General features: G+C 39.4%; 1 protein-coding gene across 6 annotated transcripts in view; it reads right to left on the bottom strand.

Moving 5' to 3' along the window:
• ESRRG (estrogen related receptor gamma) overlaps positions 1-18,201 on the bottom strand; it is a gene marked incomplete at its 5' end in the record, with an annotated part of 375,667 nt that overhangs the window by 37,975 nt on the left and 319,491 nt on the right. For 5 of the 6 annotated variants that reach the window (XM_080615781.1, XM_080615780.1, XM_080615782.1 and 2 more), the window contains 2 exons: positions 7,413-7,574; positions 14,509-14,619. In XM_080615781.1, coding sequence (XP_080471907.1) covers positions 7,413-7,574; positions 14,509-14,619 — 273 coding nt within the window. Of the gene's footprint in view, positions 1-7,412; positions 7,596-14,508; positions 14,620-18,201 lie in introns of all 6 variants that reach the window. The other variant, XM_080615785.1, reaches the window with a different exon arrangement.

Raw genomic sequence — 18,201 nt, 5'->3', positions numbered from 1 at the left:
AAGAATAATAGGCAATGGCTGCTACATCTTTTTATGCTCTTGCATTTAAGAATCAAATAACCGCCATTTTTGTTTACAGAGCGAAAATGAACAGCACTGGCATTCATTACTGTTGATTTGCTCTCTTTTTATTAATCATTTCTTATTTTTAAAGGGCCACAGGAGTGAGCAACATAATGCAATGGTAGGGAGATATTTACCAATTTAGTACCTCATTATAAAACTACTCAGAAACCTCTTTGTCTCTCGTTTAACATAATAATTATTAGTGGCAACAAAAGTGGATCCCACACTTGCACCATGATTAGCAAGTGATGCATTGGGGTTGAATATATTGCATTTTGCTAAATAAACCTTATAATATCCCAAATCCTCACTTTAAAAAACGTCTAATTGTAAGAAAATAATTTCCACTCCTGTTAAATGCGTGTTTCCAAATTAACCAGTGATATTCTATAGAAAACTGCCTCTTTTATGCTTGAAGTCTCCAGCTGCCACACAATTTATATCTCTTTCCTCCCCTCTTTGTTTTTCAGCCATTTTCCCTGAATGTCAAAGTCAATTTAGTGCATTTCACTTTGCTGAATAAATCAGAGGCGAAATCCTTGCTAAAAGTGAAAATTTGATTTGCTAAAAGGAGCTTAGGGCAACTATTAATCAATATATCCAGAGTGTCAAAGCTAAGGCCATGATAGACATGCATTCATTTGGAGATTGGTTGAGGCAGATAAAGGGAGACACTGGAAAAAAAAAGAAGTGCAACAGCCAGACAGTATAGTTTGTATGTTGGGGGCATGGGTGGAGGGAGAGGACTGGTTCAAAAAGGAAAGGAGACAGTCACTGGGAAGGAATAGTCAAGCACTTGTGTACGGATAAAAAGTGAACTTAATAGAACTGTAAAGTCACTGTTTAATTCTGATCTTGAGAAAAGAGTGGTTTAATGAAGGATTTTAAATTTATTTTTTATGTAAAACATTTAAGAGCCCCATTTTCTAAGTGAAAGAACTGTGCCAAGTTCTTTTGTTATCTCTTAACTGATTTTCTGTTTTGTTTTGCTTTTGGTGATGATTATTATTAAACAAGCTTTTTCAACAGATAGGGATTCTGAAGTAAAAACTAGCAAGAGTTCAAGATGCTTTTGAAAAGAGTCTTACTGTACATTTATATCCATGAATAACTTGCAGGTAATGAGATGTTTATATGCCTGCGATTATATTCTTTCATTTGATGCTAGTAAAAAACCGCCAAAGTGACTATTCTGGAAACTAAAGTGCTCTTTTTACACCATGACATCTATGCCTAGCAGTACTAGAAGCCTCCTCACCTCTCCAATGCTCTCTCAGTACTGAACTGGAACCAGCCTTTTCCGATTAGAAGACACACCAAGAGGGTGCACATCTCTAGGGGCACACAAAGCCTACTCTTCTGTTCTGAAATGAGCTGGCATCTTGGCACTTACTTCAGCAACAGATCCATCAAGAATAGTCTGCCATCATATCTCAGGTGGATATATTCAATAATTTTAAAATAAGCACACAGACTATCCTGTATCTACCTTTTACCATAATACAGATCCCTGCTTTGTTTTGAAAATGCTAAGACACTGTGGACATGTTTATTCATGCATTATCCTGGAAATCCCACCTTCTCCTTCCTGCCTTGCAAAACCACATAGACCTTCTCTGGGATACTATTTCCTAAGACAAAAAGGGTGCCATCATTCCTCGCATTTCAAATGATAGGATAGATGAACTCCTGGCATTTTAGGCAAGCTGCTGTTCATTCTGCTCAGAGAAGCTTGGATCAGCATGGTGATCTGAACACTGACAGTGTTGGGTGGTTGACCATGCTTAATACTCAAAACTAAAAATCAATCAATTGCTGATTTCCCATATTGTACAATTTAGTGGCAAAGCTCCTGGAATCAGTAGTTTTTGAGAAACCTTTCAGCTGGAATCTCTACCTGTAAGGGCTAGGGAAGGGTCAGCCTCAGATGATGTGTGTCACAGAAGTTCTAAGTTCAACATCTCCATCAGAGAAAGAGCATGTCTGATTTCCATCATTAGTGCATGTTTGCAGAAGGGCTTAGAAGAAGAGCAGATAGTGTGCTTTTGATAAACAGAAGGCAAAGAGAATGTGCAAAGTGTCCAAGACAGCACACTGGTAAAGGGCAGGATGTCCTGATTCCCCAGGAGGCTCAAGTTATTATTACTACAAACCTCTTTGCACAAAACAGCTCATACTCCATTCCATGTTACATGAGCAGTAAATGCTGCATCTACATGTCCACAGGTCTGTGGAGTGACAGGCACTCTTGTGATAGGACTGTAGGTCCTCATGTTGTCTGAAATGGTCCTGAATTTAGCACAAGAGACTAGAGAAGGTCTCTGCCTCAGCAGAAATGATTTCTAAAGCAGTGAGGAGCATGGTACAGGAAGACAGCTACCCCCCTTGCAGAACTGAGATTATGTATCAGTTGTCCCAATAACAACCCAGAGACGGATTTGAGCACAAACCGGATGCTAGCTATAGCTACAATGTATGTGATTATATACACCATATAGTTCCAACATATGATTTCAGCCTGTCTTCAAAGTCCTACCAATGTGAATACTACCATTAAATAACACTCGGCATTTTTTCTCTATCATTTAAACACATGGTGTATGTCGACTAAGATATAGATACAGAAATAAGTACATGCAAGAGAACAGGTACATGTATATCTAATTCATGTCTGTATGGATGTACCACGTATGTATGCTCTTATGCTTTTTGAACATTAGCTTTCTAAAAGTGATTATGGTCAAACTTTTTCTCTGTACTTTACCTACATGCGGGTGGTATTTCTGAAACAGATGATAAGAAAACAGCATTTTAGAAATGACGACTGCAGCAAATCATGCTCTTGTTCAGCATTAGAATGTTAAACTACCCCGTGAGAGCTGCTTTAGAAAGGAAAGCTTAAATATTGTCCTCCACAAAGAGTATGCTGGAACAGTAATGTTTCATGAAACATTAACACTAAAATATTCAAAACATCCTTGGATTTGCTCCATCAAAACCATACCTTTTGTTTTCAATACCAGCACCAGTGGCAGTATCAATCTCTAACTATTCCCTTTCTCTAACATAGTTACTCCTGGCAAAACAGGGAAACAGCTGAAGACAAGCAGGCTTATTTTACTAAATAATGTAACCAGTTATTTTTGATGTATTAGTCTGATTTAGTATTTCCAAACAGATTATTCACTTTAAGTGCAAAAAGTTGATTTCTATGGTCTGATGTTTTTTCATGCACACAGACTTTTCAGAGAACAATCTGTTTTTAGCTTCCTGTTATGCACATTTTTAAGAGCTTAATGTTTCCTGCCTCCACTTAATATGAAAGAACATTGCCCATTTTTGCTGAATGTCAATGAGATAGTTACAGTACAGAAATCGTGCTTAAACAACGCTGAGGCTGTGGCCAGGTATCAGCAGAAATCCACCCCATACTGGAGAACAGCTTAATTACTCCAATGCACAACCAAAATAAAATGGAATCTCCTCAAAATATGATGCAAAGGGTCAGAAACTCAGTCACCAGTAAATATTGTATTAAGTGGGGCTCTCTTATTTAAAAGGTAAGTAAAATGAAACAAAATGAAATAAAATAAAATAGAGTAAAATAAATAGGAAAGTCTTGCAGAGGCTTTATGGATCTATTTACAATTTATTTAGTTCAGTTAATAGGGGTTTTGTCTCATCAGGCAGGAGATGAAGCAGCATAGGCCTTTCCCTAAGCACCTTCAGTATTTCACTAACGAAGTTACAGTACATCAGAATATTTTAATCTGACACAAAGAACAACAATAGATCTGACTGTTGGGCTGATAATCTTCTTATCACACCCTGTGAAACCTAGATCTAATATTTGACTGAGCCTCCATTACTCGGCAACACATTCTAAAAAGGCCAACAATGGAGAGAGAATGAAGTGGAGTGTGGAAGTACCTCCATATCTACATAAAAGAGATTAGAGGCGACAGCGTTCCATTTTACAGCTCAATCATATTGTGTTAGCATGCGCTTATCCGAGCGCGGATGAAATTGAAAGAGAAATAAAAAAGAGTCAGGCAGATAGGAACCATAAAAGCGAGGCATGAGCAATTTCCAAGGATATAAAAGGATGCTAATGGCGGGGCCCTGTCATTCTTAAAAAGGGCTATTAGGGCACCATCATCTGTTCTTGCGCCCTTACGCTCTCCTAACTAAAGTCAAGCATTTCCTAATGCCATTGTGATCTTTTTCTTCTTCAGATAAGACATGGTCATGTTTCATAACAACACACTTCCCATTTATTTGATTTATAAATGCAGGGAGACTAATTCTATTTACTGATAAAGGCTTTCCATATATATTTTTCTTTCAATATTTCCTTTTGTAGATGGCATAGACTTTCTTTGTTCAATAAAAGCAACTATTGAAATGTTTCCAATAGCACAAAAAATACTAATGATTTTATCAAAACATACTAACTTGGTACAATTTTAAAACGATTTTTAGTCTATGACCACAATGGGAAATGGTTGCCCAGGACAGAACGCGCATTGCACTGTTACCTTTTATAGATAATCTCATTAAAAGGCTTTCTGTTAAAACAGCAAAAACATTAGTTTGGTTTCTTCCACAAAGACAAATTTTACTTTGAATTGCAGTGCTTTACAGTCAAGATCTTTATTACTTATTAAGCACCTGATATATAAGGGCCTTTAATTATACTGAACCTTAAGAAATCACTATAGTAAAGAAAGATCTGCTGATTGCTGCTTTGCTGTGCTAGGCACAAATTCACTACTGGTGTAATTAATCGATTCCAAGAGATTTACACCAAGGATTTACTTAGTCCACCAAGCTACAGTGAACTTCTATGCAATTTGCACCCATTTCCCAACTCGTCCTTTTCCCAGTTCTCTTCTGTTTCTGCCCACAGTAACATATGTTATCTTAGAAAACAGTCAGCTAGCACCAATCCAAGCTCTTCTACAAGTTGTTGTGTGCCAGACAGGCAGTCCAAGTTCAGCAGCGCTCCATCATTCAAAACAGAGCTACGAAGGCTCATCACATTTGCAGTTTAGCATGTCCACTTTTTCATTCTGATTTTTGTGATCAAATGGCAGAGAACAAGCACAGTTTTTATCACTGCCCCCTGTTACCAGAAGGCTTATAAAAAGATGGTCTTTTTCGCCTTTTTATTCCTAAATGCAGTCAGGTGAATAAACTTAGCACATGACTTTACCACAGCAGAAGTGGTTTTGAGTTTACCTTGTAATAAAAAGCTGCTTCATGGGAAAAAAAAATGTTCCTCAACTGATTCAGATCGCAGACTTTAAATTTTCAAGGCCAGTTTACAGCATCCAATACCTTTTCCACGTTAACCAGAGCCATTATTTTAAAGGACTCTCAATCTCATCACTCCGCTCTTCCTATCCCTCCAGCCAAATCAAAGCTACAGATATATTCACAAATAAAACCAACTGAAGTTCCCCTGCAACTGTTATGGAGCACAACTGACTTCTTTGAGAGCTACTCTGCTTAAGGTGATCTAGGTATCTTCCAAAGATGAAACCCAAACTCGCCTACTTAATTCATTTTGACTTAATTTGGGGTGCTTTATTAGCAACCAGCGTAAGATAAAGGATCTACTTTAATATAGACTGATGTTTAAATGAGTTTACAATTTGCTTGGGCTCATCTAGAACTGCTCTGAACAAAGCCATTCAGAAATGTCAGCTGTGTTCCTAACCACTGTAACAAATTGTTGCCTGAATGCTGCACACCTAATGACTTCAAATTAGCTTCACTGCGATATTGCCTGACAGTTCGTTACGACTGTTAGCAACATAGCTGGCGTATCATGACCAATAAATTGGTTTCAGTGTGGGCTGGGAAAGGGACTTCCATCAATTTGATTAAAGAAATTACTGTAGCATTCAAAGCATAAAGACAAACTAGTTTAAGGAGACAGAAATAAGTTAACTATACCAGAAAAACATTGCTTGTAGTACAAAAGCTTGTTTATACACCATTTGTGGCACAGAGAAATGACTGCGTTTCAACTGCACAGCATACTGACTATTTTAGAGTTTGCAGGTTGTTGTCTTTAATCTGAAGTAGAATAATGCTCCATAAATGTACAAATTATTTTATTCTTATGCTTTCTTAGTGTTTATATATATATCAAAAAATATACCTAAAAGCATGTACCTGAAGAACTGAGGGCTTGTGCTGGTTAGCACAATTAAGAAGAAACCTGGAAGACTATTTCTTTGTGATTTCTTTTGATACCAGAAATAAAAGACCTTTAACTCTGATAAACATTAAACTGACTAGACTATTTATTCTACTATTCAAGTATCCCAAAATCACATTCAAAATGAGGACGACTGATTACTCAGAGGAATTAAAGGTTATCTTCTTATGGTCAATAAGGGTCCACTATCAAAACTAGAAAACTAGCAAGCTGATGAAAACACATCAAACTTGCTCACTCCTCTGCTGGAGTAGAAAAGTACCTTAAGAACCAAGAAGAAAAGCCAACCTTTTTTGTGTGAATTTACCATTTGTGAAAGGTGACAAACTGAGAACCCTTGGAGACGCTCTAGAAGTTTGTCTGCTAGCTCACAGAGCAAGAATAAATACCTCAGTACTGGGGAAAAACAGAATATACCTGAAATCTTAGATGAAGAAATCACTCATCTTCTGAGAAGCTGCTTTTGATGACCCCCACTTTTCTTGCTAACAGGAGTGCCAATCAGCTCTTATATAGCGATGCATTTATGTGATGTAGATCGCAGCCCATTTCATGCAGACCACGGGGTACTAAGCTGTAAGATACCTTTTGGTACAGTTCAGTTCTTTCTACTGAATTGGTGGTATGATTCAGTTCATTCAGTGAAAAGAACAATTGCTCTGTGCGATGCCAACAGGTAAGTCAATTTTTGAACCTCCTGTGGTCAGTATAAGATAGTGCTGCATTTATGTGATAGAGGAACCAGACTCAGATACAACCACTGCTGAATCAGGTTAGTACAGAGGAAAGGACTTACACTACCCTTCATACTAATGCACGCTAGTGCTCTGGAGAGGAAGGTAAGTTTATCTTAGTGGAAGTAATATATGAAAAAAAATCATTCACTAAGCAGTATGTAAAACTTTTTAACATAGTAACACAGCAACAATACTAGTTTTTTATATATTTTTAAGGTAAAATATATTATCATGTAACCAACATCCTATGTGAATCATCTGGAGCCTTAAGAAAACTTCGTACATTGTAGTGAAAGAACAAAATGGAATTTTTACCAGAACAGAATAACCCAAACAATGATTTCTGTATGTCATATGTTTGCAATAAATACTTTTCATACCTGGAATATGCTTAGCCCATCCAATGATCACCACCAGTTCTCTGTCTGCCAGGTCACAAAGAGTGGTAAGTGCTTTGATGTCACTGTCTGGAACAGTGGGGTCAGGCATAGCATAGATCTTCTCTGGTTCAGCCACCAGCAAATGGGAGACAATCTTGTTATCTGCAAAAATGGTCCAGAACAGTACAAGATCACCAGTAGCATCATTCCACTTTTCAAACAGATGGCTCATATTTCAAAGTGCACACGAATTTGTCTTAGCATACTGGACCTAATTAAACTGTACTGTAATTTAACCGTCTTGTACAAGCATCACAGCACAAATAATTCTGATCCACTAATGATTTTTATCAAGCTAGACATGTATCTCCATAAGATAACAAATGTAATGGAATGTAGAGATACCCAATCACCTCCTAATATTAACTATTTTGTAGAAATTAATGATTTTGTAGAAAAACATTCATGCATTATAATGTATTTTGGACTGTGTTAATAGAAAAGTTCTGCCCCCCTCTAATTACATGCAACACCCCCATCCCCAAAGGCAGGTGTATTTCTTGAGCCATTAATAAGCAATTAGTTACTGAAATCTGTAACTTTTGTCAGCAAATCCAGTTCTTTATTTTAGATGTCAATGTTAAACTGTTGCAATGGTCTCAGGACTTTCTCAGTGCTCATTATCCTGTACACCTTCTATTGTGGGTATCCTCCCCACTGAAATGTTAGGAATTAACCTGTACTCCTTGGGGTCTATGCTGTGAGAAAAGCTGGGTGTTGTCTTACATTTGCTTTTCAGTGAAACATTTGAATTTAGAATCATGTATAAAACTAGCCTAAGTACAAAAATAGACTAATGATCTCATATTTAGTCAGGAATAGCTATTAAAATCAATGAGAACAAAGAGTGTAAAACTAAGGAAACTATCAATAGATGCAGACACTACCTCAGAAAACTGGTTTTATGCAAAGAATAATACTTCATCGTAGTCACACACCGGTTATTTTTATCTATGTAGCATTCTCATTCATGTGTTTAATATTTGTATTTTCATTCAGGTGACTTGAGAAATCTATTTGGAATAATCAATTAAGTTATAAGGAAAAGTGAAGAGGGGAAAAAAAAAAAAAAGAGTAGAAGAGCCTGGAAGATTTATAAGAGTGTTGCTATTCTATATTCCATAAGTAGGATAAACATAAAATGAGCATTAATGCCATGTGGAGGCACAATGGAAATCTCTCTATATAGAAGCCTGATTTGTTACTCTTAGAAGGCAGAACTAAAAACCAAGAAAAGGTCCAATTCCTTAAGCCTCCTAATACAGGATACATTCCAATACTTCCCAATATACTTATATTTTACTTTTCAAGGTAGATACATCTTGTAACCCCAAATGCACCACCAGAATTTAAAGCCCAAATGGCACCCTTTCATGAATTTATACAGATCTGTTCTCTATATTAGGATAGAGAGTTACAGGGCTTGATATAAATGGGATTCGACTGTGAAAAGGTGCAAAGTATTCTCTGGCTGCAGAGAAAGCTGCCAGAATTAGACCATTTTCCCCTCCTGCATGTAAGCCACAGGATGGACTACACAGAGCTGCAGTGGAAGCTGACTGGGATGTGACTTGCCCCGGTGTCAGAGAGGCTCCCTACCAGCCCATGACAGATTTCCATCCAGTACCAGCTTGATTCAGATTTCTGACACTTTACTGCTCTTTTGGGAAACAGACTCCTCAATCCTGATCCATCGCCTCTATTAAGTGTTGCCTTATTCCAAATTTGTGTGCCAGAAATTGTGATTTATGTTAGCCCTTCATAAAGTAAGTGCAAGAGCCAACTAGAAACCATCACGTCAGGAATGTTTTATTACAAGGGGATATATTCATGCTTTATATGAACTACAGGAACTATGCCAACAGAGTAATTCTTGATCTCAATATTCTACTGATTACCAAACTGATTAATTAGGAATTCTATTCTTACTTAAAGATGACAGATGGTAGTTTTAACTTATATTGGCAAACAGCCTTTGTACAAAACTTATTTTTTAAACAGTCTTTTCCAATCCTGTTTAATTTCACACAGAAAACAATCTTTTTCAAGTGAGAAAAGAGAACACTGCTTCTTCAAAATTCCAGTATTGAAAATTCCAGCATTGAAAAGGATAAATAAATGAGAGTTTCTTAACAGCAAAACATATGTAGCTGAGGACTTCAACTTGGTGGGTATATAACCAGTGATAAATTAATGAAGAAGCACTCACAGGTCCAAGTTCTGGCTGTTTTTCCTGAAAACAAAGGAAACGGTCAAAGAGCCTCTTTCCTTTTTTTATTAGGTTCCTCACCAATGGCTTTTTGTAGATGATTTAGGAATATTGTATATTTTGACTCCGGATTTGCAAGAACACAAATTCTTTTTACTTTTGCAACCAACAAGAGCTATAGACAGGCCACTAGACTCCACGGTGAAGCTGGAAAATGCAACAGACACCAGAAGTAGGTGTAGGAAAGATCCTCTAAACCCCTGTTTTTGCCCTATAGGGGGAGAAAGCTACATGTATTGGTGCATGTGCTAGTGTAGACCAAAGGAAGATTTTGAATGTACCCAGAAAGCTCCATCACTCAGTGTCCTGGGTTCAGCAGTAGCAGTCAGTTTTTCTCCTTCTTAGTAGCTGTTGCAGTGCTGTGTTTTTTGACTTTTAGCCTGGGAACAAAGCTGATAACACTGATGTTTAGACTGACCAAGGACTTTGTGAGTCTCATGCTCTGCCAGGGAGGAGGAGAAGCCGGGAGGTAGCAGGGACAGGACACCTGACCCAAACTAACCAAAGAGGTATTCCATACCACAGCACGTCATGCCCAGGATGTAGAACTGAGAGTTCCCGGAAGGGCTGGATCACTGCAGGGTGGGGGTGAGGTACCGGTTGGGAAGCGGTTGTATTCTCTTCCTTGTTATTTCCTTTATCATTATTACTATTAGTGGTAGCAGTAGTGATTTGTGTTATACGTTAGTTATTAAACTGTTCTTATCTCAACCCGTGGGAGTTGCATTCTTTTGATTCTCCTCCCCGTCCCTCCAGGAGCGGAGGGAAGAAAGGTATTGGGGGGGGGGGGAAGTAGACTGCGTGGTTCTGATTTACGGCCTGGGCTTAAACCACGACAGTTCTTTTTGGCGCCCAACATGGGGCTCGAAGGGTTGAGATAACGACAGATCTGACCAAGGCACAGTGCTGATTTATTGGCTCTCAAAGTTGTTTCTCTTGATGCCACAGTTTCAGTATGCTGTAGCTTACTTAGAGCCGGTATTTGCTGTGTTAGTGTTTATCAAGTGTGGGCCTTGGGCTAAGGTTCTTGTTTCATTGTACTTTATGGTAATGACTTGTAATACGGGCGGGCTCCGGCAGCAGGGCAGGATGAACGTGGCTATGGACTTGTACGTGGCCGTCCTGCTGCTCTTCACTGTCCTGGCCCTCGTCCTCGCCTCCGTCTTTGTGAGGCTGCGGGGAGCTGAGGGGGAGCGGCCCCGGGAGCCGGCGGCGGCAGAGGCAGCCCGGGAGAGCGGCCCCGGGGACCAAGCGGCGGCGGGAGCGGGGCTGGAGGCCTGGAAGGAGGCGGCTGCCGAGGAGGGGAAGGAGGCGGCTGCTGAGCAGCGGGAGCAGGCGGTGGAGGAGCCGAGCCCCACAGCCGAGCCCAGCCCCGTGGCAGCCGAGAGCATTCCCCAGCAGCCGTCTGCCGAGCCCCGTGAGCCTGAGCCCCAGGAGGATGCAGGAGACCACGCAGCATTTCCCAGCAAGGCAGAGGAGGAAGATCTGGACTCAGAAAAAGCGAAGCTGGTGGTGAGAGAGCCGGCAAGCACAGCAACATCATTTGAGAGTTCTGAAGGTTTTGAATGGCCTTTGGGTACCCTTGGGACCTGCCTGCTGATTGTGATGGGGATCACCATGTTGGCACACACACAGAGTGTGTTTTACCCACGGCCATTTTGTCTGATCCCAAGAGTTAAGCAGAGTCAGGTTTGGGTCTTGCCTGGGTTTAGACAATACAGGGGGACTGAGAGGTTTTCCCCAAGGCTGGACAGTCATGAGTGTCACAGTGTGTGGGACAGTATGGGCGAGTATCTAATCCACTGGGCCCCTCCAGTGCTTTGGAAGCATCGGAGATGGAAGGCAGCTATGTGGAGTCCCCGACGACAAGTTGCAGAGACTGCTGCAGGGGAGGGTGAATTATTTTGAGCCTGATGGGCCCATGACACTTCAGGCCATCAGGGCAGAGATGCAACATAGAGATGGACTCATGATCGAGGGGTGGACTTTGCAATGGGCCTCTCCTGCTCTGAAAGACTGTTACAAGAGATGGAGCCCACCATCATGGACCGAATGGACTCAGCAGCTTTATAGGGATTGGTCCGTGCACTAGGATAAGAGTGCACTGAGATGAAAGTGATGGTATATTGAAAATGTGGGATCTGAGCATGACGTGAATGGTATGGAATAAGGGGTGGATACTGTCATGGGTTCAGCAGTAGCAGTCAGTTTTTCTCCTTCTTAGTAGCTGTTGCAGCACTGTGTTTTTTGACTTTTAGCCTGGGAACAAAGCTGATAACACTGATGTTTAGACTGACCAAGGACTTTGTGAGTCTCATGCTCTGCCAGGGAGGAGGAGAAGCCGGGAGGAAGCAGGGACAGGACACCTGACCCAAACTAGCCAAAGAGGTATTCCATACCATAGCACGTCATGCCCAGGATGTAAACTGAGAGTCCCTGGAAGGGCTGGATCACTGCTGGGTGGGGGAGTTATCGGTCGGCAGGTGGTGAGATGTTGTATTCTCTTCCGTTGTTATTTCCTTTATCATTATTATTATTGGTGGTAGCAGTAGTGATTTGTGTTATACGTTAGTTATTAAACTGTTCTTATCTCAACCCGTGGGAGTTGCATTCTTTTGATTCTCCTCCCCGTCCCTCCAGGAGCGGAGGGAAGAAAGGTGTTGGGGGGGGGGGGGGAAGTAGACTGCGTGGTTCTGATTTACGGCCTGGGCTTAAACCACGACACTCAGGAAATTGAATGGCCATGAGCACAGTTTCTAGGTAAATCTTATTTAACGTTTCCCTATTTAGAATCACTAGAACCCGATTTTCATTCCTGTGCCTTGTTATACACGAACTATCTGCCAGGGTCCAGAGAATCTCCCAGGCTACTTGCACACAAAACTGATTCAAGTGTTTGAAGCCTTGACGCTCATCTGGCAAGGATCTGACAATTCATTTTTGTAAATGTCTGGTACAAAAATGTTTGTAATTGGACAAGCTAAGGAAAGGGAAGGGAGATAATGAGTAATGACTTAAAAGGAGGTTAGGCATCTGAGACAAATGGAGCTTACAGAAAGTGGTGTAGTTATCGTCTTAAAGGTAATGCAATGCACTACTTTGCAGTAATCTTGGGTTTACACAGAGATTCTTGTGTTTCAGTACAACTGCACTAACCTCTGTTCATATTAAAGGGGTTGGGACTTTGAGGTTGTATTTATTCTCTTATTCTTTTTGCCTGTTTGGTCTTGGCTTTGTTGGAATGTCCGGCTATCAACATTTCTACTCAATGACAATATCAAGTAAATGAAAAACTGACAATCTGTGCACCCAGGAAAACTAAACCTCTAATGAAATTAAGCATTAGAGTTTATTAAATTTTATTGTATTATCAAAAAGTTTTTATTATAATGTGCTAAATCTGCTTAGTGCAGCCCTAGATTGTATTTACAGAACAGTGGGACAGCTTATGGAGGCTGAGTAGAAGATGCCAGATTGGACAATTGAAGGAATATAATCAGCATAATGTTTTTTGGAAAGGCAAAAGGAAACTATGCCATATGTTCACTTAAGCCTTAATTTTATGTAGAACTGGTTGTTTTTTCTTTGACACAGCTAAAATGCCCTTTTACTTACAGTTCAAAGACTGTTTATTTGCTCTCCGGATCCCCATATGCTCAAATGTATTGTACACAGCACTGTCCCCTACTGGGGAACATAGAGTCATAGAATCAACTAGGTTGGAAAAGACCTTTAAGATCATCAAGTCCAACTGTTACCAACATGAACAGAAACAGACTCCATTTTCCATACAGCCAGGTATTTTCAAGAACCTAAAACTGACATATGTGTTGTCAGAGGCACAGGGGCAAATGGGAGACAAGGAATCCAGCCTCCTTACTTCTCTGGCTTGTTTCTCTAGTTTAGGATCAAATGAAACTTCTCAGCAGGAGCAACAGGATGTATGTATTCTCATTTGGAAGAGTTTATAACACTTGATACAGTGTGTATGCCTTTGCAGGGTAATACATTAGCCTCTTGCACTACAGCTATAATGCTATTAAATTTACTTCATGGAATTAGTACAGTCGCTGCTTGAGTTTATATAAGCTGCAAAGCAAAACCCCTAACTATTTTTAGTTAATCGCAAAGAGGATGGAACTTGTATTTTAGCAATGAGATGATCATCTCTCTCTTAATTTCAGCCTGGTGAGATACAATCAAGGACATTATTAAAACATAACAAAACAAAGCAAAAAACATCCATGAGGGCACTAGAGCCCAAACTACCAATCTATGCTTGTTATTAGTGTGCCATATTGCTGTTTTAATCTAATGCTAGGTAGTGTATTAATCTAAAAGTATAAATTAATGAGGCTTTTAATGTATTTTCATTGGGAGGTTGAGCAGTCAAACTCATTTATTTAGTGAAAACTACAAAAATCACATTCTTGTGAAATCTGAAACTAGAAGCTTCAATGAACTAATGAGGACAGTATGAACCATTTTATGTACCAGTGAAAATAAAGATAACCTGTAAATGTAAAATTTGCACTGCATAAACTATGCTTTTATACACTTCCACCTGTAAAACTATTCTTTGTTCAACTCCGCTTCAGAAAGATAAGCATATTTAAAACAGAATTATGTTAACAGCTAAATGGATATAGCGTTCATGGTAATACCTTCTGACCAAATCCTTGTCCCTGTCAGCAGGAGCTTAACAAACAGAGCTGGGAGTTGATAGCTTGTAGTCAAAGAGAAATTCTGTATATCTGGTGTACTCACATGGCTTTTTTGCTGGCTGAACTAGCTGAGGGTTCAGGTATGGGCTATTCTCTGCATCTATTCTGCGCTTGTACTTCTGGCGACCTCCACGTACTCTGTCTAGGCGGACACCTATGTTAGAAAAAATAAGCAAACATTTAATTAAAAATACTGTGAGGATGCCTGTCAGGTAACACTCTTGTATCTCCTCACTTCTAATGTTTACTTAAAATGCATGCTTATTTCAAAAGATTAATTTAAGAAAGCAAGGGAAAGCAGCACTAAAAGTATTTGCAAGCTGTTTAGATTTTCACACACGCAAGACTAAGTATACAACATAATTTCCTGTTCATTTAAAACCATTTGTTAATTTTTACATATTATTAAAACAGTTAACAAATTTGGTTTCCATTTGAAAGGGTCTGATCTTAAGTTGTCTTTGCCAGAAGCAGAAGTTCAAAGCTCTAATAAACACCATGGATATACAAGGCTAATATTGTGAAGAAGTACAGAGAATTGGAACTTTAGAAACAATGAGTGCTGTATACATTTTAGACAGTCAAAACCAATGCTCTTAATTAACATGGATTAACATGGCCAGAACGTCACTCTTAGCAAAATAAGAACATATACATGGCTTAAAGACCCAAAATGGTTCATGAGAGTTTGAAAGAAATTGCATGGCTGTGCGTTCAGATGTCATCAATGATGAAATAACATTTGTGTTGTACCTCCGTATTGTTCATTGCTTCAATAAAGCATTCTGCTACCTGCTTTGTACAGATAGATAGGAGTTTACCTTCCTGAAACAATCTATAGCTGCTCTCATAGACAAAATGAAAAAAGGAGGGGGGGAGAAGATGGTAGGTCCTATAAAACAATGAAGTATTTTTATTTCCTTCTGAGTCACCCAGGCAGATTTCCAGACAACCACGACAAATGCCAGTATAACCAAGTAGTAACATAACACTGAAGTTGAAAAACCTGGCACATAGGCAGGGCAACAGGACAAGTAATAAATACCAAGTACAAAATTTGTCTCTCATGACACGAATTTAAATAGACAAGAAGGCAAGAACACATGAAATATCAATGATCTCTCTGAGTGATGCAATGAAGTGCAGCTCACTTTCTCACTTTGCTTTTCATTGTCTATTTTAGCTCTCCTCCCTCTATCTTTCCTATTGCCATTATTGTGCCCTACTCTACTACTTCCCATCTCCCTCGTATCTCCTCTCACAGGAAATACCTCCACAACTGGCTTCTGAAGAGCAAAGAATCCACCACCAAAGAAGTTAAGTTTCTGTGCACAGCAAGGAGAATACAGCACAGAGTTTAAGTGCTGCCCATGAACCTCCACTGGTAGAACAGTCTAGTTACCAGGATAAATCTGGCAGTCCTCTTTCATCCTCACAAACCAGAGGACGGACTGGGTTTTGGTGAAGAACGGCCGTTTTGCCAACGAGCCAGAAACCCAATGCCAAAAACTCTTCTGGTCTCACACAAGGCCCTCAGTGACATGGGTTAGTGGTGGCCTTGGCAGTACTGGGGTAATGGTTGGACTTGATTATCTTAAAGGTCTGTTGCAACCTAGCTGATTCTATGATTCAGTTACATTTCTTGTTGTATGTTACCAGTTATACTGTGAATCACACTATATAAATAATAAACCCAACCGACTGCATCCCCAAACAGGTCAGTGTATAATTATAAATGACATCTTGTTTATGGTACTTGCTTATATTACTACCAAACTTGTGACTGATTTATGGTCTAAGCTATTTGAGACAATTCATGGTGATTTGATCAACAAAGCATAGTTATTTTTTTGTTTTTAAAGTTATACTTGCAAATGAGGGAACTACAAGACCACTTTAAAAACTGATAGTCCAACGCTTTTCAGAGCTAATGATAACTCAGTGTTCTTCACCCCTGAATCGGGAGTTTGAGCTACATCTGAAGCACGACATCCAGGACAATATACCGCCATAAAAAAACAAACAGCAAAGACCAAGGTTTGACAGCTGAGTCAGAAATGCGCAGAGGGTTAGAAGAAGCCACATGTAATATTGGTGGGATTATGAAAAAGACTGCCCAGCATTCGAAGAAAAATAGACAGAAAATTATTTCTGCATAATTCAGATGCCATCCTTCTTTCTGCTTGGGAGCACATTTCATAGTGATAAAAGATGGATAGCATCAGACAGAAGTATGTTTAATCAGAAAGTAATGGAACCAAAGCTTAAATTAAAATAATATAAATCTACCGAGATGAGTATTTTTTCTACCTCCTTTGCATTTGCTGAAACATATATTCAAGCCACTCATACTCAAACAGGAGGAAATACAGAGAAATGTTGCAATAGCACAGCTATACCTCAGCCATGCACTAAAGAACTGGGGAATAACAGTACTGTATTTTAAAATTACCTAAATCTACAACATAACTAATTCAAATTCTAAGGCGAAAGCATTCTTTGACAACATAATACCGAGAGACTATAAATTAGAGGTGTATAACCCTTTTGATAAAACTGATACAGAGGTTACCATCAGTTTAGCTCCTAAGCTTTCCTCATTCCTAGTACTATTACAAAGTAGCTAGATTAGAATCAATTTGTGATGATTTATCACACTCAAATTGGTATTTTACTTCCCAAGAGGCTTTACAGGAGTAAATACAATGGAAGACACCACTTAAGAAAGTATACCCATCTGACATACCATAAAAACTTTGGAATTTGGCAGGTAGCAAAATGAAATCCTGAGGTTCCTGTGTATACACATGCATTTTCCCCTGTAACTCCTACAGCTTGTATGACAAAATCCCCAACATAGAGATGCATTTTTCTGCTTTCAAAACAGTGATAGCCGATGCTTTCTTTGTTAGAAAAACAAACGGAAGAAAGAAAACCAATTTTGTCCACAAAGATCTTAATTTGGGGCAGGAGGATCTCAACATCTTGATCACAGAGGTAACTGCTGTAATTCAACACATAGTCTGTACTCAGACTACTGAGGAGGATATTGTGGTACCTAGCTAGCATAAAGGGAGAAGTTAAGCAGGTCTCTGCTTTGGCTCTGCTGTGCATGTGGCTTGCCGGAGTCTTCAGCATCTCAGTTCACTCACTGCATCAGCCTTCAAAAAGTGAAAAGTCAGACATCCACTTCACCTATATAAACTTGTGTCATATCTCCAAATAAACTGCACTGTACCTATTATCATTTCAGCTGTTTAAGGTTAAACCAGCCATTAATGTCACTGAATGAAGCTCCATTGAAGACAAGCAAGTTGATTCTACACATTCCCCAATGCTCAGTTTCATTTCCAATTATTCAACAGAAAAATAAACCCAAAAGCCCTAATGAAAAAAACCAGGGATGACCGCAGGAGATAAATGGAAAGAATAGGCTTGCTACCACTTCCGATACCAGCTACTTTCAACAGACAAATAAACATGTTCAGTTTACATCTTAAGACAAGCACATGGACTCATCTGTTCAGGAGTGATGGGTAGTCACACATTCTGGTGCAATTTACAAAGCTTGGAAGATAAGGATTAGGCTAGAACTGTAATCCATGGAGAGATGGAAAGTATGTAAATCAATGGAATAGCCACGTTTTTAAAAGAAAGCATTTACACATACTAACACAACATAAGAATTTCTCCAGCTGACCTTAAGGAAAAAAAATGGTCATATAGTCACTACGCA

The sequence above is a fragment of the Psittacula echo genome (genome assembly GCF_963264785.1).
Source record: "Psittacula echo genome assembly, chromosome: 4".
NCBI lineage: Eukaryota > Metazoa > Chordata > Aves > Psittaciformes > Psittacidae > Psittacula > Psittacula echo.
The sequence above is the reverse complement of the archived record's forward strand: the minus strand, read 5'-3'. Positions and strand labels throughout refer to the sequence as shown.